At 39.7% G+C, this 23,932-nt stretch overlaps 1 protein-coding gene across 1 annotated transcript in view; it reads right to left on the bottom strand.

Moving 5' to 3' along the window:
- PLD1 (phospholipase D1) overlaps window positions 1–23,932 on the bottom strand; it is a 1,505,857-nt gene that overhangs the window by 126,490 nt on the left and 1,355,435 nt on the right. The window contains exon 31 of the mRNA XM_044070047.1: window positions 7,278–7,289. Within this exon, the coding sequence (XP_043925982.1) occupies window positions 7,278–7,289 (12 nt within the window). The remainder of the gene's footprint in view (window positions 1–7,277; window positions 7,290–23,932) is intronic.

Raw genomic sequence — 23,932 nt, 5'->3', positions numbered from 1 at the left:
TTAGTATAACCACAATCTGATATATTGCTTTTTGCAGTTCAAAGTACCTCCTATACTTATTGTCAACCTCAATTTTCATAAAAAGTCTGCCATAAACATAAAGCTTCATAACAAATTGCATTATTTGTCAATCATAATCTGTTTTCATTTTCTTGTCCTCATATGTAACACTATGTAACATTTTTATTCTTCCCTGTGCTATTTCCTTATCAGGTGTAAGGAATTTTTAGCAAGCTGTGACTAACTTATATTGACCTAAATTGTATTTATGCTTATTGTCTAAAATGTATTATTTATTGTTTTACTGTTTACTCATTTTATTGTGGAGCTTTTCTTCCTGGGCCTCCTTTAAAAAGGGGCAGCTTGTCTACCCAATTGCACCACCCTGGTAAACAAATGCAATAAATAAATCAATAAATAAAGAAGTAAATAAATAATAACTTATCATAATGAGTCAGAGCTGCATGTCACAGAAGGTATGACAGAATTAAGAGACTGGGGCATTTTTTTTCTATGGTTTATAAAACAAAATTAATGAAAGGAGTTGTCTCTGAACATGTGAATACAACTGAAACTAATGTGCAGAAAGCATTTTGTGGGGCTAGTCACAAATGTGGCTAATGTAAAAGCAGACTGGCAAGTTAAAATTCCTATTTATGGAAATTCTGGGAGTTTAAAAACTGATACAGGGCCCAATGTTACTGTGCTATTGTTTGCCTCATACATACGTTTCTTGAACATTCATAGTTGCGTGAAATAGAGACTAAAATCTGAAGTCCAGCAGGCAAATGCAAATGCATTTCTAACTATGTGTGTGTGTGTGTGTGTGTGTGTGTGTGTGTGTGTGTGTGTGTGTGTGTGTGTGTGTGTGTGTGTGTGTGTGTGTGTGTGTGTGTGTGTGTGTGTGTGTGTGTGTGTGCGTGTGTGTGTGCCTGTGCCTGTGCGTGTGCGTGTGTGTGTGTGTGTGTGTGTGTGTGTGTGTGTGTATAAGGGGCAAAACTTTGACTTTGGGTTTATGTGTTAGATAGGCCATACATAAATAATCTGCTCAGCAAAGTTGTGGCATGCAAGATTGGCATACCCGCTGGAATAAATAAAGTAAAAGTAGATGTGTTTTGGGACATTGTCCTGGTTGATATCAGTATAAGGTTAAATTAAACCAAAGGATGCTCCATATGTCTTGACCACACCCAGGAGAGTACCATTTCCTATGCTGTCCAAAGTAGAGACAAAATTCAAAGCTATGCAACATCTTGACATTATTGAGAGAGTACCCAAACTGATTACATGGTGTACTCCTGTGATTCTAGTAATTAAAAAGAATGGGTAAGTATGAGTGTGCATTGATGCAAAAAGGGTTGTGCTTCAGTTGTGTGTGAAAGGTAAAACTACTTACATTAGAAGACATAGCACCCAAGCATGTTAATCAAAACATGGTAGATGCTTCCAGAGATTCTGGCAAGTACCTTTGGACAAAGAAAGGCAGAAGTTAACAACATTCATTATCCATATAGGGTGATTCTATTTCAAAAGACTTCCAATTGATACAGTATCAGCACCTGAAATATTTCATTGTAAAATGGCTGTTTTGCTCAAGGGTTTGGATGGAGTTGTTGCTGCTGTTGTTATGGATAACATCCTAGTATTTGTTCCGGAAAAAGAGACACAAGATTTGAGGTTAGAGACAGTGATGCAGATAATCAAAAAGCTCTGGTCTAAAGTTAAACCAAAACAAATGCTGCTTTAGTAAAACAGTGCTTCAATACTTTGAGCACCACATAAGTGCTAGTAATATTAAAACAGAAAAAAAGCAGGGTAAGAGCAATAGACAAGTTATATAATCCACTTGTGGGACTAGGTTTGAGACAATCCCTAGGTGTGATTAATTATATGGGCAAATTCGTACTTAACCATTCTTAAACAAAAATATGCCATGGTCCTAGGGATATACTTAAGCCCAAGCTTTCAATGAAGTAAAAGAAATGCTGACCAGCAGTTCCATTGTCACCTAATTGACAATAGTAAGTGTAGACGCAAGTAGCTATGAGCTAAGTATAGCATTACATCAAATGCATGAAGTGTTATGTCATTTTGACGATTGCTCCAGGATGTTAACAGACAATGAACAGAGATATTTGCAGAATGAAAAAGAATGACATGGAAATGTGTGAGCATCTAAAAAATTCTCCAGATACCTATTTACCAGCCTTAGACTGACCATAAACCACTAGTTCCATTAATTAAGTAATATGACCTATGTAAAGTGCCACCAAGGTGCCAGAGACTGTTAATGTGAATAAACATATTCAGTGCCAGAGCAATCCATGTGCTTGGTAAAAAACTGATTGTCAAAGATGTGTTATCCAGAAATCCTATATGTGACCAGTGACTGTCAAATTCCAGAGATGACATTGCTGCCTATGTGTAAAAACATAATGATGACAAGGCCTGTATCTACTAATAGACTAAAAAACTTAAACAAGCCACCAAAAATGATCAAGAGTTATATGGTGCTATCCAACCTGTATAAATAGATGGCACAAATTAAACAGCTAATGGTTAGCTAATGTCAAAGTACAGTTATGAGATCATGATGGCTAATTGGCAGCATGGCTTCCGCCCAAACCATAGTACAACTACTGCTCTTCTGTCTTTTACTAACCAGGTTAACCATCTTAGAAATAACAGCTTCATATCAGCCATATTCTTAGATCTCTCTAAGGCATTTGACATGGTCTCACATAACCTTCTAGACACTCTATCCTCCATGTCCTTTGCCCCCTCCACAACTGCTTGGTTCAAAAACTATCTCTCTGATAGGAAACAATCAGTCAAATGGCAAGGAGTACTATCACCTTTACTATCAACCACCATAGGTGTTCCACAAGGCTCAATACTGGGCCCATTACTATTTACTATTTTCACTAATAAACTACACACCTCCACACTGCATGCATCACTTATACAGTATGCAGATTACTCCACCTTAATCTGCTCAGCCCCATCCCTAACCACCTTTCAAAACCTTACCCAGGAATCCTTCAGCTCCGTTGAAAAATGGATTACTGATATCCAACTGATTCTTAACCCCAACAAGACCAAATTACACCTATTCACCCCTAACAAATCCAGATCCACACCTCTTTCCTTCACTCTCACCTCCAAAAATGGCACCACAATTTCCCCCTCCCTCCATACTAAGCTCCTTGGCGTTGAAATAGATAAAGATCTTCACTTCAATGTCCATATCTCTCAAACCATTAAAAAAATACATAAAAAATTAGGAACCCTATACAAACACAAACACTTCCTATCAGACCAAGCACGGGTCACCCTATCCCAAACCCACCTTATGTCTACCCTAATGTATGCATCTCCAATCCTAACCCACATTAGGAAAACAGACATGAACAAACTTGAGTCATGTTCCAATTTTTGTGTCTTTCGGCTTTTCCCGGTTAGAGGTCGCCACAGCAGAACTCCGGTCCGCTAATGATTGGTAGTGGATTTTTACTTACCGGGTTACCAGCCCTGACGCACAACCTTCAATGAAGGCACGCCCCATTCACATATGCCTCCACACAGAAGACGCTCTAGCTGAGAATCGAACGGGACAACGTCTTGCTATGAGGTGACAACGCTACAATAAGATTGCTACATTCGCCAATAACTTTGCTTTTAGAAACCATCATTGCCTTGCTCTAAAGGAGCTACAGTGGTTAGAACTTCCTCATTTAATTAGTTACCACCAACTAGTCCTCACCTATAACATCCTAAAGAATCCCCACAAGACTCCAGCTCTAAACCAACTACTGAACCAATACTCAGCAAATCGTCCTCTTCGCTCATCCAACAAAACCCTTTTATGTATAACTAACGCCAACAACACTGCAGGAAAAGCTCTTTTCTCTCATACCATAGCAAAAATGTGAAATAACCCCTCCCAGAATATTTCCTCAACACCATCTATCTCACTCTTCAAAAAATCACTTAAATCACACCTCTTGCATTCCTGGCTCTGCCCTTGCATCACATAAATGCTTTCCTGCTCTCCTCAAATACTTCCTACCTTCCTCTCTACTCTGCTTACTGTCTCTATAATGCAGTACTAAGAACTCCTCAAATACTGCCATGCAGGGCCTACCTCTGGATACATTAAACTTGCTTAGTACAAAATATTGTCAATTTATACTGTCTTGTGTGATTTCTCTGCTGATTGTATTGTTACTGTGGAGTTTTTTTTCTCCCGAGGCCTATAAAACTGCCATTCAGGGCCTAATATGTATAAATTAAGCTTGCTTGAACAAACCATTGTAAATGTATTATTCTTGTATGAAATATCTTGGATTGTAGAAATACCACTGTACATATTGTTTCACTGTGGAGCTTTTCTCCCCGGGACTCCACTGTAAATGGACCTCGTTCCAGTCAGACTTTCCCGGTCAACAAATGTAAAATAAATAAATAAAAATAATTGTTATATCAAGACAGAATTGTAGTACCCCTAAAACAACTTGCAGAGGTGCTACGTCAAATGCATGAGGCTCATCTGTGTTTGTGTGATCCTCGCACAGACCTGTAAACATAGCTGCTGTTTACATCTTCCTTTCCACATCCCTGTGCAGACCTCACACGCAGAATTTGAATATGAAGAGATAAGACGTTCCTATGCTGCTTACATGGATGAATGAGTAAGGTGTTTGTGTGTTTGTGCATGTGTGTGTCTGTGTGTCTGTGTGTGTGCATGTGCGTGTCTGTGTGTGCGTGTATCTATGAACATTATAAATTGCATGCTTCACTTACTCACAAGGCTGAACACACCATCCCCACCACAAGAGGTGTAAATCAAACTGGAAATAAAATAGGCTTTAAACTTCATTACATCTATGTGTATAATAGCAGAATGCTGACAATATAAAGGTTGTATACCTCACTGAAACAGATAAAAGTAAATTTCTTTAGTTTCCTCTGCAGATAAGAAAATAGCCAAAACAGAATCAAATGTACACTTTGATTATTTAAAATTATTTTTAAAAGCAAGTAAAAATGGCTGGTGGGAATTTGTCTATATAGTGTGGGCATAAAATGCCCTAGTTAGGGATAGCAGAGGTGTGTATGTGTGTGTGTGTGTGTGTGTGTGTTTGTGTATGTGTGTGTGCAAAATGGCCTAGTTGGGGATAAAAGATGGCTAGTAATTTGCTTAGGCTCAAGCCCTGTACCTTAGTTACAGAAAACAAGAGCATAAATCCTCTACCCCAACTACCAAACTGCTAAAAAAAGTTTTCAAGTGCATTTTCAAGGAATTGAGCTTCAGGTACATTCAGATGCATTTTGAAAGAACTGAATTTCAAGTAAATTTTCAAGGAATTGAGTTTCACGTGCATTTTTCAAGGAATTATGAACTTCAAGGGAAGAGAAGTTTACTGCTGCTCATGCTAAATCTGTTTAAAATGTGCAACTGTTTGCAAATGGAATCACTATTGTGAGACAATTGAAAAGCACTGTTAGTCATACAACAGGTAACATGCTTGCTTTTGAAGCAGAAGGCTATGGGTTCTAGTCCCACAGCATGTAGCTGGATTGCTGATACTGTGTCATACTTTAAGGGGGGATGGGTTGTTGCAGTCCTGAGTATGTCCTACTTTGGATGAGATGCCTACTAACTATGAACCTGTTATCAGTTTGACATCCATTCCCTATTGCAATATTACTAGCATACCATATCTTAATGTAACATAGGCAATTTATTCTTCAGAGTCAGCAGGCACTGAATTTGTAGATAAAACACTGAAATTTAAAGTTGTTTGCTATTTGCAACCTCTTCATTACAGATCTATTTTAATGTGGAACTATTCAGAATGACTTTTACTTCTGCAGAGGTTGTGCATATTGGCTGATATTGGTGAACTGTAATGACAGAAGTTTGAGTGATCTTTTATGGTTGAAATGTTCTGAATTGGCAGTTCTGTCATTATTGATTCATACATTTTGTTTCATTGCTTACTGGAAAAATCTTCAAAACTACAAATTTAAAACACACAATAACAAGTGGTGCTGTGTTATTCAAGGAATATAATTTAATACAATCAGGAAGGTGAATCAAAGAACTCACACATGTTTGCATGGTCCTAAAAATGTGTGCAAGGAGCCTATTAATTAAAAACAGCCCAAAGGTAAACTTAATCTGTCACTGACCAGATGCATTTACTTTGAATGTAGGTTTCAAGGTTGTTTCAATGAATGCAAGTTTCAAGGGAAGAGAAGTTTATTTTTAATGCAAAGTCTGTTTTCATTATGAGACTGTATTGTTTTGTTTAGCAAATGTCTATCAGTGTTTGTGTTATAAAATTTGAAATAAAAGTTTTAAATTAAATCCAAATATCTACAATCACTGTAGAAGCAAAGCATAAAACAGTATGCACACTGAGAGACTTGAACAGTGTTAATGGTAACTGGACAGAAATAGCCAAGTAATGGGACACTAGAATGACTGTGGGGGGGGGGGGATGTGTATGGGTGGCCCTGTTCCATTACCCTGCTTGGGACATCATTTGACCATGATGAGGCTCTGGCTTTTGTGATATATAAATGATAGACAGCAAATACTGAACATATTCAATAGTATGTTTTCATGATATGTTCTACCTGTTGATCTGTTTTCATTTAATGATACACAGTTCATGCCTAGTGAATTCCAACAGTTTGTTCATAGGTGGGTACTAGGCTATCAGCCCTAGGGCCTATACAAGCCTAGCCATAACAAATCCCTGGCTATTTTTTCCCACACTATTTACTTCCCTGGACCCATGTCTAGCAGGGCGACTGACGTGATCCCGGGGTGAATTTCCTTTCTCCCATCCAATCGTCAAGGTTCCTTTTGAAAAGGGCCAAGGAGGCGCTCTGCTTGACATGTATGGGCAATCTATTCCAGAGTCTGGGGAGTCTCTGCGTCAGGAACCTATCCCTCCAACATGTTTTCTTTAGTGTGATGACAAGGTTTAGATCCCTGGAGCGTGTGGCTCTGAGGGATTGGGATTTCTTTAAGTGTAGCATATCCAACAGCTCTGGGTTTGACATGGCCTTGTTGCTAAGTGTGGTTTCACCCTTACCACTCTGAGTCTTCACTATCTGTAATTCAATAGTGAGGTTGAGAGAAGACTGCAAACAGACAAAATGAGACAGATTCTTACAAAGCTCTCACACCATATTAAGCTACTCCACATAGTGCCATTGGAGTAACATTCTGACTCGATCAACAAAAAATATACTGCAGGTACCTGAAACATCTTCTGACACCGACAGTATGGAAAAAACCCAGGCCACATAACAAGGGACATACAATAGAAATACAAAGACCAGGGAATGCAAAGCTGGACATCAGGAGTTAGGGTTGGTAGCCTCTGCAAAAAAAGTAGGGACCATTTGAAATAACAGAGGCAACAAATGAGGCAAACTACATTATTAGACAGACAAGTAAGAGATGACCTGCACAAATATTCCATATCAGTGTTCTGTCACCTTACAACAAAGTACAGACTTGGGAAGTTAGTTTAGTAGCAGAGACTAGAGAATCTGGAAAAGAAAGAAAATTAACATTTGTGCTGCAGTTCAGATAGATGATACATTGCCCCAGCCACAGGTGCAAGAAATAAAATAATTTCTCTTATGAAACATGGAAGTGTATTCATAACAACCTACAGAACAAATATGACTCAATACCGTATCAAAACTAGTCCAAGAGAGAGGTTACTGCAGTGGGCTGTAGGTAAGAGGGGCCTGGTTTCGAAACTTGGCAGAGGCAATACAATCCTCCTGCTAGGGGTAATTGAACAGCCCAATAGTCCTAGTCCCAAAACATGATAGAGTAATCTGGTTTTGCTATGGTTTTTAGGAAGCCAAACCATATTTCAACATGTGGCAGTTACCTTATGCCTAGAATATATGAGTTAGTAGAAAGGACATGGGGAGTAGGTTATTCACTACATTGGAGGTGATGAAAGGTTACTGGCAAATCCCTTTAAAAGCCGAGTCTAAGGTGAAGGCAGCTTTCTCAACACCATGATTATTGCAGTAAAATGTTCTTTCTTTGTTTTGGGCTACATGGTATTCTAGCAATTTTCCAAAGACTTAAGTTTGAAACTCCATTCCGTCTATACTGCAGATTATTAGCCTGCGGTGGTGGTGCTGCGGTAGCGTTGTCACCTCATAGTAAGACGTTGTCCCGTTCGATTCTCAGCTAGAGTGTCTTCTGTGTGGAGGCATACGTGGATCGAAGGTTGCGGCGTCAGGGCTGGTAACCCGGTACGTAAAAATCCACTACCAATCATTAGCGGACCGGAGTTCCCCTGTGGCGACCCCTAACCGGGAAAAGCCGAAAGACACAAACAAACCTAGACAGTGTTATTATACATTCTGAGCACTTGGAGTTACACCTGCTTAAGGTACAGACTCTATTAAACTCCTTGAGACAAGCAGGACTAACTAAATGCCTGATAGCATATCCCCTCACAGACATGAAGAGAGTAATAATGCCTGTCAAAATAAGGTGAACAGTAGAAGCAGTCAGTGTTTATAAGTAATGAAACACATTATGTTCAGAGCTTGTGTAAGCATCTATTGACTTCAGCAATTATAAACTCATAGTCTATTCAGATGCATTGGAGGTTAGGTTAGGAGACTTTTAATGGAGAAGAGCATCTAATCTGTTTTTCCAGTTGAACACTAAGCAAAGCAGAGGCTAGGTATTCTATGACTAAAAGGTAATGGCTTGTCATTAGGGTGGTGCTTGGCTGTCTAAGTTACCATATGTAATGGGGAGAATTAATTCCAGTAATGGACTTTGACCCCTTAGTCTGCTTATATCAGCAACAAGATAGGACTACAAAGCTCTGTTGGTGGGTCTTACCTGTGCACCATTTTAAGTTCAACCTCCAGCAAAGTTCAGCCTTGACTCGTCATAATTGGAATGGCTTGTCTCAGGCACACAACTTATCTAATAGACTAGAAAGAAACAATTTTAAGATGAAAGGGGGAGTCAACTGTGGTATAGCATGGGGTTCACACCAAACAGAAGAATGCTAGTGACCAAAAATATATAAATAGTGGTTCAAATAATATTAGGTTCATAGGTTCATAGGTAGGTACTAGGCTATCTGTCCGAAGGCATTTATAAGCCTAGCCAGAGTGTGTCAGCTTTCGCTGCCCCATTGATTAATTAACTGAGCCTCTGTTAAGAAGAGCCAATGAAGTGATCCCAGGGGTGTATTTTCTGTTACTCATCCACTCGTCAAGGTTTCTCTTGAAGAGTGTTAGTGAGGGGCTCTGCCTAATGTGACAGGAATCTATCCCTCCAGCATGTTCTATTTATTGTTGTGGTGAGGTTTAGCTCACTAGAGCGAGTGTCTCACAGTGACTTGGATTTCTTTAGGTGGAGCATGTCCATCAATTCTGAGTTGGACATGACTTTGTAAGTCAGGCAGAGATCACCACTGAGTAAGCGATATGCCACTGAGTACAGCAGGAGGTTTTCCAGTCAGGCTGCATAGGACATATGTTTGAGGCCAGTAATCCTCTTGGTGAGATACTTTTGTTGTCTTTCCAGCTGTTGGAAGTGTCTTGAGTGGTACATCCCAAATGGGGCATTGTACTCTATGATGGGTCTGATGAGTGGCGAGCAGAGGGGCACTATAACCTCTAGATTCAAACCCTTTAGTAATTAGATGGGCTACATAGAAGGATTTCCTAACTACTTGGGAATATGATTGTCAAAGGAGAGATTACTATCTACCTGAGTCAGCAAAACAACCAAGCAAGCAGAAACGAATGTAGACAAACCAACACAGAGACTGGAGAAGCTGCAACGCTTTATTCTGGTACCTCGGCTAAATGCCTTCAAAGGAATAAATGCATAGTGCTGGTTGCACCTTAAATATTTTTTATAAAATCAATTAGTGTAATTAACAAACACTTTAATTGACCAAAAAGATTTAAAGAGACACAAGCTAAATGAACCCATGTGAAAATTTAAATATCAAAATTTATACAAAATGCATAGAAAGACAACTACAGATATACAGCATCTAATATTATATATAATCCTTCACCTGAAAAGATTGACTAAATAACATACAATTAAATAGTAAGATTGACTTCCAGATTCATGCCCCTGGGTTTTAAAGTGCTAAATTTCAAAATGAATTTACTTTCAAGTTTTAACAAACTGTGTAAGAAATTTCCATTATAATGAAATTCTGGCTTAGCCAGAGCACAAAAAAATAAAGAATCAGAAATACCATTGTGAACTGCATTAAAGTGCTGGGAAACTGGGCTATCATTTCTGACATTGCGAATGTCACCTAAATGTTCCAAAATGCGAATTTTTAACTGTCGTTTGGTCTGACCAATATAAAATTTGGGTGGAACACAATCACATCCAATCAAATACACTACACCACATGATTTGCAATTAAAAAAACTATGTGTATGTGACCCCATTAATGAGACTGTCTGTTAAATTCCTTACCTTAGGACAAACCTTACATGTTCCACATTTGAACATACCAAAAGGTAACTTATCAATGTTACCGGACCTGTCACACATTGTGACTTTATGTTTCAAAATTTCCTTAAGATTGGCATATCTGCCATAAGAAAAAGAAACATATTCCGGAAACAAATGACCAATCTCATCATTGTTGCAAACAATCGGCCACAAAAAATCAACAATGTTCTTTAACCACACAGAGAAAGGGGAAAATTTTGTCACAAAAAACAAACTATCCATGTTTTTACAACCAACCTCATCATCTCTAGATTTAGCCCCATATATTTTACCAGAATGATAGTTTTTTCTATTTGAATTAAATAATCTATCTAAACTCTTGCTAATTAAATTTTCAGAGTAACCCCTAACTGACAGCCTTTCTCTTACATTTTCAAACTCCACATTCCAAATGCTTCTCTAAGAAGTATGTTCACTAATACGTTTAAATTCCCCAAAGGGGAGTGCTTCAATTAAGTGAACCGGATGAGCACTAGTAGCATATAGAAAATTGTTCGAAGCTGTATCTTTCCTATAAGGCCTAAATTGTACTTTTCCTTCATTATTAACATATAATAATATGTCCAAGAATTGAATCACAGACTCATTTAAACTATATGTAAATTCCAGACCGAACCTATTCTGATGCAATTTGGAAATGAAGTCCTCAAATTCCAGCTTATTACCCTTACATATAAATATTAGGTCATCTATGTATCTATAATAAGATACAACTTTTTTCTGAAAAAAATCAAGAGTATATAAAAAACTGGTCTCAAAGTAAGACATGAATAAGATTGCATAAGTGGGGGCAAAATTAGCCCCCATTGCAGTCCCCTCTCTCTGTAGAAAAAATTTTCTCTCAAAGGTAAAATAATTATGAGTCAGAGCAAACTCCAGCAATAGAATAAGATAAGTGGTTCGTGGACCATCACCCAAAATTTTAGCAATTGCTTCCAGACCAAACTTGGTCTCAATGCTGGTATAAAGGGCCTTAACGTCCACTGTAGCCCAGTAAAAGTTATTTTCCCATTTTAGATCACGCACTAGATCACAATATTGATTGGTATTACTGATATGAGAACCCACATTCTTAAGTTCTTTTTTTAGAACATTATCTAAAAATATTCCCACATTTTCCAAAAAAACCCCACAGCTTGACACAATGGGACGACCCGGTGGGTCCTGTAGATTTTTATGTAATTTTGGCAAAGAATAAAAAGTGGGATCCCTGGGATTGTTTATATGTAAACTTTTTACATCCTTTCTGTTGAAAAAACCAAGCCTTTCACCCCTTTCTAACAAATCTAACAGTTCCAAATTAAATTCAACAACAGGATTGGCAGATAACTCAACATAAACTTTCTCATTGCACAAAAGATCAAAGTTCATTTTTAAAAAATGACATTTGTCCATTATAACCCAGTTACCGCCTTTATCAGCAATGCAAAATTTGAATTCATCAGAAATTGCTTTCATCTGTTTTAATGACAACCATTCCTGCTTAGTAAGATTAAATTCAATAAACTGTTTAGAAAAAAGTAAATATTCAGTTTCAACTTTTTTTCATAAAGCACTCTCAAAGACCCTTAATACAGCTGAATTTTTAGGAGGACAAAAAGAACTATGTGTGGGCAAAGGAGGCATGGTGAATTTGCCATAACCCGTGAAAAAACGTTCATTACACCCAGAGATTGGATTGCAAGCAAAACTATCTACCTCAATAGTGCGTGAATCAAAAGAAGCACTGGTATCATTCTGATATTCATATATCGACAGATCCATTAAAGGATCCTCTCCATTGAAAAAATATTCAGTGCTGACTAGATTATTAATGTCAACATCACTATCATCTGAAATAATTGAGCTGTTAGCATTGTTAACATACAACACAGAATTTAAATCTGGCACATTCTCAGGAACGCATTTTGACTCAAAAAATAAATTAGTGTAATTAACAAACACTTTAATTGACCAAAAAGATTTAAAGAGACACAAGCTAAATGAACCCATGTGAAAATTTAAATATCAAAATTTATACAAAATGCATAGCTTGTGTCTCTTTAAATCTTTTTGGTCAATTAAAGTGTTTGTTAATTACACTAATTGATTTTATAAAAAATATTTAAGGTGCAACCAGCACTATGCATTTATTCCTTTGAAGGCATTTAGCCGAGGTACCAGAATAAAGCGTTGCAGCTTCTCCAGTCTCTGTGTTGGTTTATCTACCTGAGTCCCCAGATCTCTTATTACCTCTTCTGTATTAAGGGGGCTGCCACCTATGTGGTAATTCATGGGTGTTTTGTTTTTCCCAAATGGGATGACTATGCATTTTTTGGCATTTAGCTTGAGACCATGACTTTGACATCAGGTGTCCGTCTCAGTAAGGCCCTTTTGGAGAATGTCCGTGTCAGCCGGAGAGTCAGTTACGGCTCCCAGTTTGCAGTCATCGGCAAACTTGGTTAGCCATAGTCCTCCTATGTTTGCCTGTACTTCTGAGAAGTATATGCCAAACAGTAGGGGTCCCAGGACCGAGTCTTGTGGGACACCACTTGTGACTGGTTTAGAGTCGGACCTGGAGCCCGCTATTCTTACCATGTGAGTTCTGTCTGTAAGCCAGTTGGCAACTCATCTTGTGACGTAGGGGTTTATGTTCAGGATGGTGAGTTTTTCTATAATTCCCGAGTGGGGAATGGTGTCAAAAGCCTTGGCGAGGTCAAGGTAGGCTGTGTGAACTACCTTCCCCTCATCTATGGCCTTGGTGACTGTCTCGAAGAAGTCAACCAGGATTAGTAGGCATGATCTGCCCTTAACAAAGCCAAACTGGGTTGGGACAAGTGTTTGGAGGTTCCCAATGTCTTTGTTAATGAGCTCCATGATGATGCACTCTATAGCCTTACAGACCAGGCTAGTCAGGCTTATGGGGCGATAGTTACCTGGGTCAGTTGTGGCCCCTCCTTTGTGGAGCAGAATAACCATTGCTGTGCACCATTCTATGGGCACGTAGCCTGAGGAGAGGCCACGTGCCATCGTAGCAGTGTTATAAAGGATCTATTGTAAAGGACGGTGTGTTTCTTTATAGGAACTAAAACTCTTTCAGAACAGAAAGATAGCTGATTGTGTTAGTAAGAAAAGGCATGCCTAATGAGCTATTGAATGTAACATAAAAAGATGGCTGACAGAAATCCAATAAAAGACAATTTGCCCTTTGTAAAAGAGGACTGAGTGTCCAGAGTAGCAGCCAAAAAATCAACCACATCAAAGGAAGACCTTGAAATAAAGCTGGAATTTTACAACCAGGGGACTTCAGAGTGAGGGGTAACAACAGGCATTTTTTCCCAGCAGCAGCATTTAGCTAATCTCACGTCTTAATCTTGCTTGGAAGAACCTGCCTTATTTTCATTTCTGTATGATAAACTGCACTATATTTATAAAGTCAAGTGGATTTAGCTGCTTTAATCTTTCACAATGCACATATATCACTGAGATGAACAAATTGAAATTTTGCAGTATGCCACTGATGGATATGTTTAGATTTTTTTTTTTTTGCAGTAAACATATTTTCCTTTAGTTTTAAGGCACTGATTTTGAATCTAATAAAAGTGATCAATGAAGCACCCATTTGTCTAATTTTGTTAACATCTAAAGGTACAGCAAATGCATGTGAAGTTTTAGAAGACAAATTATAACAGTATATTTTATTTTACTACTCTCTATGCCTGCTCAAGTAAGCCAGGCCTTAATTTATTGTTCTGTTGAATCAAACAAAGTAGAAATGGCCTGTGTCCTTGAGTAAGCTCATGATGAATATGAACATTTTCCTTTCATCCTAGTATTTCATGAGCGATGAGTCTGCCATTATTTGCTTCACTAGTTTCTATATTCCTATTCCTGTATTGAACGTTTTTTTCCCATTGTGTTTATTAAATGTTAGCACAAGCTGAGTTTACTGTAACTAGAAATTGTTTTATTTCTAAAATATTCAGGCATGGCTGTCATAAGTTTACATAACAATATAACTCATAATTTCTTGAAGTTTGGGTTGTGGTATGTACTTTGATTTCGACTTGCCCATAGCCAAGCCAACTTGGCACTACTTATTTAATTCCTTTTTTGAAGGCTAGACGACTTAAGCATTAATTTAGGCTTTCCACAATTTTTTAACTTTTTTAACCTTTTAATAGATTTCTATGCATATATGCTGCATTTTTTAGTTTTTGCACATTCTTTTCATAAGTATATATATAATTATTTATATGTTCAGTTATGTGTTGGAGTTATGTATATTGGTATGCCTCTTCACATCTTATTTTATTTTATTGTTATTCTATTGCTGGTATCTTATGACATGACACTATTGGCTAATTCAAATTAATAGGTTTATTGGCTTTTTGATTGCACTTATATAAACATCTTGTTACTCTGAAGATGTCCTTCAAGAATGCAACTGCAGTCCTGACATATAGGTTGTCCTGCCTCAGGCAGCCCTTCGGTTGGCCGGATTCCAAAGTCTGGGTCCGGCGTCGGCTGATGTCGCCTCTTCCCCGACATCAGAGCGGCTGGGGTATAAAAGCATCAGCCGACGCCATCTTCTTCAGTCTTTCTTGCCACGCGGTGCCCGAAGCAGAAGCAGTTCGCAAGTGCCGGTCGGCCAGCTCTTGTGTTTTCAGATACCGAAGTCATCAAAAAGCTAAGTACCCCATTGGGGAACCTTTTCTTGCCTCAGCCGATGTCAGATAAAACTGCAAAAGTTAATAATTGCTTGTCTTGTGGTAAACAAATACCTCATAAGGACTTCCATTCTTACTGCCTTCCCTGCCTCGGCCCAGACCACGACGTCTCGGCCTGTGCTGCCTGTGCTTGCTTCAATAAGCGCACTCTTAGGCGCCGGGCAGAATTTGCTGAAGACTTTTTAGGGAAAATTACTCCTATATCATGCCGTCGGAACTACCGACAGCACATATTTCCAAAAAACGGAAGGACCGGGACCGACATTCGCGGCCCGCGACTTCCACCGACACCACGCTAAAGCCTACCACGAGTGCATCGGTCTCTTCAGAGGCGGTAATTCAACCGCTCCAGGCTGACGACACCGCTTTACCGCACACTTTGGTCCCGGAGGCTACCCCGGTGCCGGTTGTTGATTTTCCTCCTGAAACCGAAGCCCAATATTTGCCTGACACCATACCGGTGGACAAAGTTACTCCAGCACGTGGGGCAGCTAGGCCTCCTGTGTCTATGCCCATCAAGGCCTACACATGTGCTAAGGCTGCCAGCCAGGCTAAGTCTCACCATCCTAAATCTTTTTCACAGGGTCCCACTTCTGATAAACAGATCATGACTTTAGCTGCAGATCTAATTTCTTTAATCAGGGGCTCTCAGGCTCATCCAGACAGAGGTTCTCAGCCGCCTTCAGACAAAAGGCCTAGGGTTGAGCAGGCAGATACCCTTTCCTCAGATGAAGCCTCTGGTGAGTCAGGCCATTCAGATTCCCAGGAAGAACCCTTCCCGGCCTATGAGGATTCTGATGCTGATGAATCCATTCCCTCTGCCTCTCCTCCTGAGGATATTTCTTTCGGGGAAATTCTCCACTCCATGAGAGAGTATTTTCAGTGGCAGGGCCAGGATTTCTCCAACTCCAGGAAAAGGCTTCGGACTTTCCTTAAGTTACCCCAGCACAGGCCTTTAGCTATACCCCCAGTGTTAGATGTATTGGATGATGTGTATTCAGACTCTAGTACTTCTCCTGATTCTCTCCCTCCTGCTCCTGTCAAGCCAGACAGATATTACAGGGTTCCTGAAACTCATAAACATCTCTTTAAGGCCCACTCTGTTGATCTAGAAACTATTTCTCAGGGGCCCAAAGGAGTGGCCACTTCCACGGCCAAAAATCCTTTGCCCGCAGACAGGGAATCTAGGTCCCTGGAGAGGTGGGGTAAAAAAGTTTATACCTCATCCACCCTTGCCATGAGGGTACTTAACTGTCTTTTTCATATGTTTCAGTATCAGGATTTCTTGAAGGATGATTTGCAGAAAAAGTTAGCCTCTCCTGAGCCTTTAGATAGAAAGGCCTTGTAGGATTTGATTCATAATACTCAGCAGGTTAGCAATCATTTTCTTCAGTGTGGTTATGATGCATTGGAAGCTTCATGTAGGGCAGCTATGACAGGGGCCGTCATACGTAGACATGCTTGGTTGAAAGAACAGTCATTGCCAGATCATGTTAAAGTAAAGCTTCTAGATGCACCTCTGGAAAAAGACAAGCTATTTGGTGCTAATGCACAGGGTGTGTTGAAATCAATTGAGGAAAAGACTAAATCAGTACAAACAGTCAAAGATTTCCTCCAGGTTCAGCCACCAAGGTTCAGCAGGAATTGGCCTTCGAAGAATTGGTCCTTTCCAGACACTGACAAGTTCCAAAGGGGAAAAAACTGGCATGCTCGAGGTAGAGGGCAATACCGAGGCTCCTACAGGGGCCGCCAATGGCAACCAACTAATCAGAGAAGTGTCGCAGTGACTTCTACTTCCACAGGGACAATCACAATGACTTGACTTTGACACCGCTGACCAAGGCTCAAAGAGAAGCACCTTTAGGCGGAAAATTATCTATATTTTCAAAAATTGGCACGTTTTTACAAAGGACAAATGGATTTTGGACATAATAGACAAAGGTTACAGGTTCCACTTCCATACCTTACCAACAAGACAAGGCATGCCAAACCTGCCACAAAATCAAAGGGCAGAGGCACTCATACAAGTTTCAAAGCTGCTACAAATCAAAGCAATAGAAAAGGTTCCTCCTCAGGAACAAGGCCAGGATTCTACTCAAGACTGTTCCTTGTTCCAAGAAAAGAAAAGCAATGGAGACCTATACTGGACTTGTCCGCTCTAAACACTTTTCTCATTGTGCCAAAATTCAAAATGCTGACGTTACAGCAACTTCTTCCCATGCTGGGCAAGGGGTCTTGGCTGGTTACTCTGGACCTCAAGGAGGCATACCTGCATGTCCCAATCAGACACAGCTGCAGAAGATACCTCAGATTTCTTGCAGGGTCAGAGCATTATCAATTCTCAGCATTGCCTTTTGGCTTATCTACTGCCCAGAGTATTCACGAAATGCCTGGCATCAGTAATTGCACATTGCAGACTTCAGGGGATACAAATATACCCTTACCTGGACGACTGCCTTATACAAGCGGACAGCAAGCAAGCCTTGATAAGAAACTTGGACTATGTCATTCACTTACTACAGGCTTTGGGATACACAGTCAACATTCAAAAATCAAGACTACTGCCATCCCAACAAATAATTTTTCTAGGAGCCAAACTGGACACAAACTCACAAATGGCTTTCCTCACAGAAGAAAAACAAGAACAATTACCAGATTACTTCAAAGCCTAGCAAAGCACACCCAGATGACTGCAAGGAAAATCCTGCAGGCCCTGGGTTTCATGGCATCTTGCATTCTTCTGATTCCACTGGCAAGACTACACATGAGAAAACTACAATGGTACCTGAAAAGTTTATGGTCTCAACACAGCCACAACTTAGAAGCAATTATTCCACTCATTCCATGTCTACAAAAGGAATTTTTGTGGTGGGCACAAGCAAGCCAGCTAAACAAAGGCATGTCTTTCAACAAACCTCAAACAAGCCAAACCATTACAACAGATGCCTCAGATCATGGATGGGGGGCGCACATGGAGGGCAGATGCATTCAAGGGCAATGGGCCCCTCGGGAATTGCATCTGCACATCAATCAAAAGAGATGTTGGCAGTGATTCATGCAATCGAGGCCTTCGGAAAATTTCTTCAGCAAGGTCATCTGCTAATAAAGACAGACAACACCACTGTTATCTGGTACATAAACAAACAGGGAGGCACCCATTCTTACCCCCTCTGCAGACTAACAATGACTCTTTGGGAAAAGTCCCTGAAACTGAACATACAGTTGCAATCCCAGTTTGTCCCAGGCAAGGACAATGTTCTGGCGGACAGTCTAAGCAGAAACATTATGGACCCGCATGAATGGATGTTGCATCCAGACATTTTTTCACAAATAACTCATGCATGGGGAAGGTCGGACATAGATCTCTTTGCCTCACACCTCAATCATCATCTGAAGAAGTTCTGCTCAAGGACACACCATCCTCAAGCCTGGAGAATGGATGCTCTCTCCTTCAGCTGGAATTCTCTAACAATCTATGCATTCCCACCTCTACCATTAATGACCAAGGTGTTACTGAAGATCAAAGCAGAACAACCGAAAGGCATTTTGATAGCTCCAGACTGGCCAAGACAGCACTGGTATCCATTACTAAGGAGCATAACTCGCACCAAGCCGTGGCTCCTGCCCCAATGGCCTCTGCTTATAACTCAAAACAATTACAGGACTGCTCATCCCAACCTGCAAACATTGCAACTGACAGCTTGGAGGGTTCCATGACTTCTCCCCATAGCTCTCTCTCCAAAAAAGTTCAAGAGATCTTACTGGAAGCACACAGGCCTTCCACCAGAAAAACTTATTCAGCCAAATGGAAGAGATTCAACATCTGGAATGCCAACAAGGGTCAGGATGCATCAGTAATGAGCATCCCACAGATACTAGAATACTTGGCAGAAATGCTTCACAATGGCCTTTCATATTCTTCCATAAAAATACACGCTTCAGCAATTTCAGCAAAATACAGCTGTGATCCACCTGTGTTTTCACATCCTTTGCTAAGACAGTTTCTAAGAGGGATAAAGAATATCAAACCTCCAAGAAAACCACCAGTGCCTGCATGGGACCGCAACTTCGTCTTGGAAAAATTAACTCTTCCTCCTTTTGAGCCAGCAGCATCTTCAGAATTGCAATTTCTCTCCTGGAAAACAGTTTTCCTGTTGGCAATTACTTCAGCAAGAAGAGTCTCGGAGATACAGGCCCTCATGGCAGTACCTCCATTTCTCATTTTCCACCAGGACAGAGTCTCTTTAAGAACCAATCCTTCATTCATGCCAAAAGTGATATCCAGAGTTTCTCTAAATCAAGCAATTCACCTGCCTACTTTCTTTCCCAATCCTCAAAATAAAGGAGAAAAGCTTCTGCACACTTTGGACATACACAGGCAACTGCGCTACTACTTGGACAGAACAAAAGCCAACAGAAAGTCTGACCAACTATTTGTAGCTTACACTGCTGGAGTACAAGGAAAGGCAATTTCCAAACAAACAATTTCAAAATGGATTGGAAACTGCATCAGATTCTGCTACTCTTTCCATGGAAAAGGTGTGCCAGCCAATATCAGGCCACACTCCACCAGAGCTACAGCCACCTCCACAGCCTTTCTAAGAGGGGTGGCTACAAAGGACATTCTAGAAGCTGCTACATGGAGCTCCGTGCATACATTTTCCAAACATTACAACCTGCCTTTATATTCCAGATCCCGAGCAGGCTTTGCTTCTGCAGTCCTGCAGGGCATTTTAGCTACACCATCCTTATCTTAGATCCTACCACCCCCAGCTTGGCTATGGTATTCAACCCATATGTCAGGACTGCAGTTGCATTCTTGAAGGACATAGTACAGTTTTGTACCTAACATAAATGTAGATGTCCGATAGATATGCAACTGCAGTCAGGTTTTCCCTCCCTCCTACCCCTCTGTAATTCTCTTTTTTGGGTCCACTCCCCCTTTTTCAAATTAGCTGGGGATATCTGTTATGGTGTATCTGTTTATTACTGTTGTGCATGTTTGGAATTTTTATCCATCCTCTAAATTTAGCCTTCCTTGGAGGGCACCTGGCATCTGGGGCAAGAAACACTGAAGAAGATGGCGTCGGCTGATGCTTTTATACCCAGCCGCTCTGACGTCGGGGAAGAGGCGACATCAGCCGACACCGGACCCAGACTTTGGAATCCGGCTGACCGAAGGGCTGCCTGAGGCAGGACAACCCATATGTCAGGACTGCAGTTGCATATCTATCGGACATCTACATTTATGGTAGGTACAAAACTGTACTTTATGTCTGATGAAGCAACAGTAGTTGTGAAAGCGCTTACCATTTTTGTATTCGTGTGAATAAACGTTTATTGTGTGCTATCTTGGTGCAACTTTGCAATCTTACACACATTCTGCATTCCAAAAAACATTTCCTATTATGGGGGTGTGGTAACCCATCTTAATCCTTTCTTTTGACAACTGCCTGCCAAATGACTAGCATCAGACCTGTCTCCAGCCTTTGCCTTACAGTTGGGAAACACAGTCTTCATTTCAGTACAGCTTTTTAACCAGCCATATATAAAAATATTTTGCATGATACCTTTCTGGCAGATAATGAATGTCTGCAGTATTATATATTTGGCTAAACAATCTCGGAATCATAACAGTAAAATATTTTATTGTTTTCTTTTTTTCAGAAACACAGTGCCATTTAAAGACTTTGACAGGGATTTTAGATGTTGCTTTGGCAAAGCAATGCTACCCAAGCTTGAGTGAAAAAGAGGTATGACATTTCATTGAAAACAATAGCAAAGTGAAAAAAACAAGCTTTTTTTAAACCTGCAGACTATAAATAAAAATGGGCTCATATTTGTCTTGTTTCAGATAATTCATCAGTACAGCATGTTTGTCAAATATGACAAAAACAGCGACAGATACCTTGATGTCTCAGAGGTCAGCTATTGATCTTTTCAAACTTAACCATAAAGTAGACCTTTCTGCACTGTGCATCATATGTCTTAATAAAAACATCACTGTGATTATGTTATCAAAGGTCTGTAAATTTAATTTCAAATAAAGTGCATATCTGGAATTATTTAATATAGAATCTAAAACAATGACTGTTCTGTTGTCACTAAACAAAGGGATATATCAATGCTAAGTCCTTGATTGTTACAATAATTTAATGTGATGTTAATCTTACTGCATGTACAAGAAATAACATTCTAAGAATGATATGTTTATACGTGTAAGTAATTCTGCCTGGAAATAGCTATTATGCTGTCTGGTTATGCCAGCATTTCAGAGGTGAGTAAATTTCAGCTAATGCCCATACATATGAGAAGTGTCTTTTGGTCATTACATTGTTTTTTTTTTTTTTTTTTTTTAAGTTCTTGTGAGAAATGGTAAGATTTAGGATGTCCAATGAGGCATATCCTTGCATCAAGAGTTGTATCATGTCATGTAGTCTAAGCTTTCTTCAGTCAGCACTATTGCTTACTTAACCCTGTAAGGCAAAATAAATGAATAGGAAGGGTCAGTCTTACTTTATTATTTTATGTGTGAATGTCTGAGAAAGTGATTACTGATTTTCTATGGCAAAACACTTAATCTTAGAGAAACTGTAGTAAGGTAACACTAACACACACACACACACACACACACACACACACACACACACACACACACACACACACACAAAATGTGAACATATGTGAAAAAAATGATATACATGCACATGCACTCACACAAGCATAGCTGAGAGTATTTATGTTTACTGTGTCAGTGTTTCTGTGGTGTGGAAGTGCTAAGAGTTAAGCCACATGTGTAAAACAGAAATCTATGCTCCGATTTTAGAGAAGGTCTACTAGGTCAATCCATTCAGCTCATTTTGCTCTTTACTGTAGGTTTAGTAGACATGCTTACAACTCCGTCAGTATGGTGTTTGTTGTGTTAAGGTTCTCCCTAGACACTGTGATTCTTCTTCTGCCTGTCTATTGCACCTACACCTTTCCTTTGGTTTTACTATGTCCTTTTCCATATGTCTAACTCATTCAATGAAACAATACTTTCTTACAGTCTTCTTAAATTCCCTTAACTCCATGTTCACCTGGCACCCCATAGCTCAGCAGACCTTATCATTTAAAGCCCATATATCTCCACAATAATGCTAAACACTGCATAGTACTTTTTTAGGGTTCCTATTACGTTATCAAAGGATAACATAATCAAATGGCCAAAACATCGAAACGGCCACATTTCGAAGTTTGAAGTGTGGGATCACAGTATAGTGAAGATTGAGATATTTGCCCTTTCCTCACTACAGTGCGATCTCAGAGTTGGAATATATATTTAGCGGGGGGGTGGGAGTGCAGCCCCTCACAATAAAAGTTTTGAAATGCGGCCGTTTCGATGTTTTGGCCGTTCAGTTATGTTATCTTTCGATAATGTAATATGAATCCCTTTTTTATGTTTTCTTAACTGGGTTGTCTAATGGGGTTAAATCCTATTTTTTAGAGAAGACTAGAGCATTCCTCTCAACCTCTTAGCTCAAGAATTCTGGTCAAAGCCAAACTTAATGGAAGGGACAAAGGCCCAAAATCAGAGACAGATTAGAAATATTGAGCTTATAAACTTAGGTAGATGTCGGAGTAATAGATTTGGCATTAGTGTGCATTTTCTGAAGCATATGAAGTTTGAAACTCAAATGCCTATCATTATTTGGTAACTTCAATCCTCAATGATTTGCAAGAAAAACATACATTTTATAAGAAACAGACTTAAAATATGAAGCAAAAATCGGGACAATCTGCAAAAATCTGGACACTTGAGCATTATGGCAGGCAGAGTATATGGCTAAATGACATGCTCAAAGTCACACAGTAAACAAATGGAGACAGAGGAAATCAAACCTAGCACTATAGGTTGAAGCTAATTAGCAGTTCATAGCCTTAATCCTCTGGTAACTGCCTGACTTTCACTGCCTCTGTTATGTACATTGATCCGGATCCCATTTTTATTTACACACACTTATGCCCCAGCCAAGATGGGACTTTCTGAATTTTAAAGCTTAATGTATAATTTCATTAATATGACATACAGTGATAACATTAATACACACCCCCAACTGTAAATACTATTTCTGACACATTCCCATTTTCCGCTGAATTTATTCATTATTTTTCACAGCGCTTGAATGAGTTCAGATCTTCAGACAGAATGACTATATTGTCCCTTTCTACATTACTGAATATGATAATTAACTTATGCCTTTGCATTCTGATTCTGGGTGTCTTTTACACTAATGGGTTGCGTGCTACATGAAGGAGCTAAACCCGGACATAAAAATGCTATTTAACCTTAGCCTTACTACAGGATATGTACCTGAACACTGGCGTACAGCAACAGTGGTCCCACTCCACAAAGGGGGTACCTCTACAGACCCTGGGAACTACCGCCCCATAAGCTTAACCAGCCTGGTCTGCAAAGCTATGGAAAGAATCATTATGGAACTCATAAACAGAGATATTGGGGACCTACAGACACTTGACCCCACCCAGTTCGCCTTTGTAAAGGGCAGATCCTGCCTTTTGAACCTGGTTGACTTTTTCGAAACAGTCACTAGAGCCATTGATGAGGGCAAAGCAGTCCATACAGCCTACCTGGACTTGGCTAAGGCCTTTGACACAATAC

The sequence above is a fragment of the Protopterus annectens genome, chromosome 4.part1 (assembly GCF_019279795.1).
Source record: "Protopterus annectens isolate FY-2018-M chromosome 4.part1, PAN1.0, whole genome shotgun sequence".
Lineage (NCBI taxonomy): Eukaryota > Metazoa > Chordata > Ceratodontiformes > Protopteridae > Protopterus > Protopterus annectens.
The sequence above is the reverse complement of the archived record's forward strand: the minus strand, read 5'-3'. Positions and strand labels throughout refer to the sequence as shown.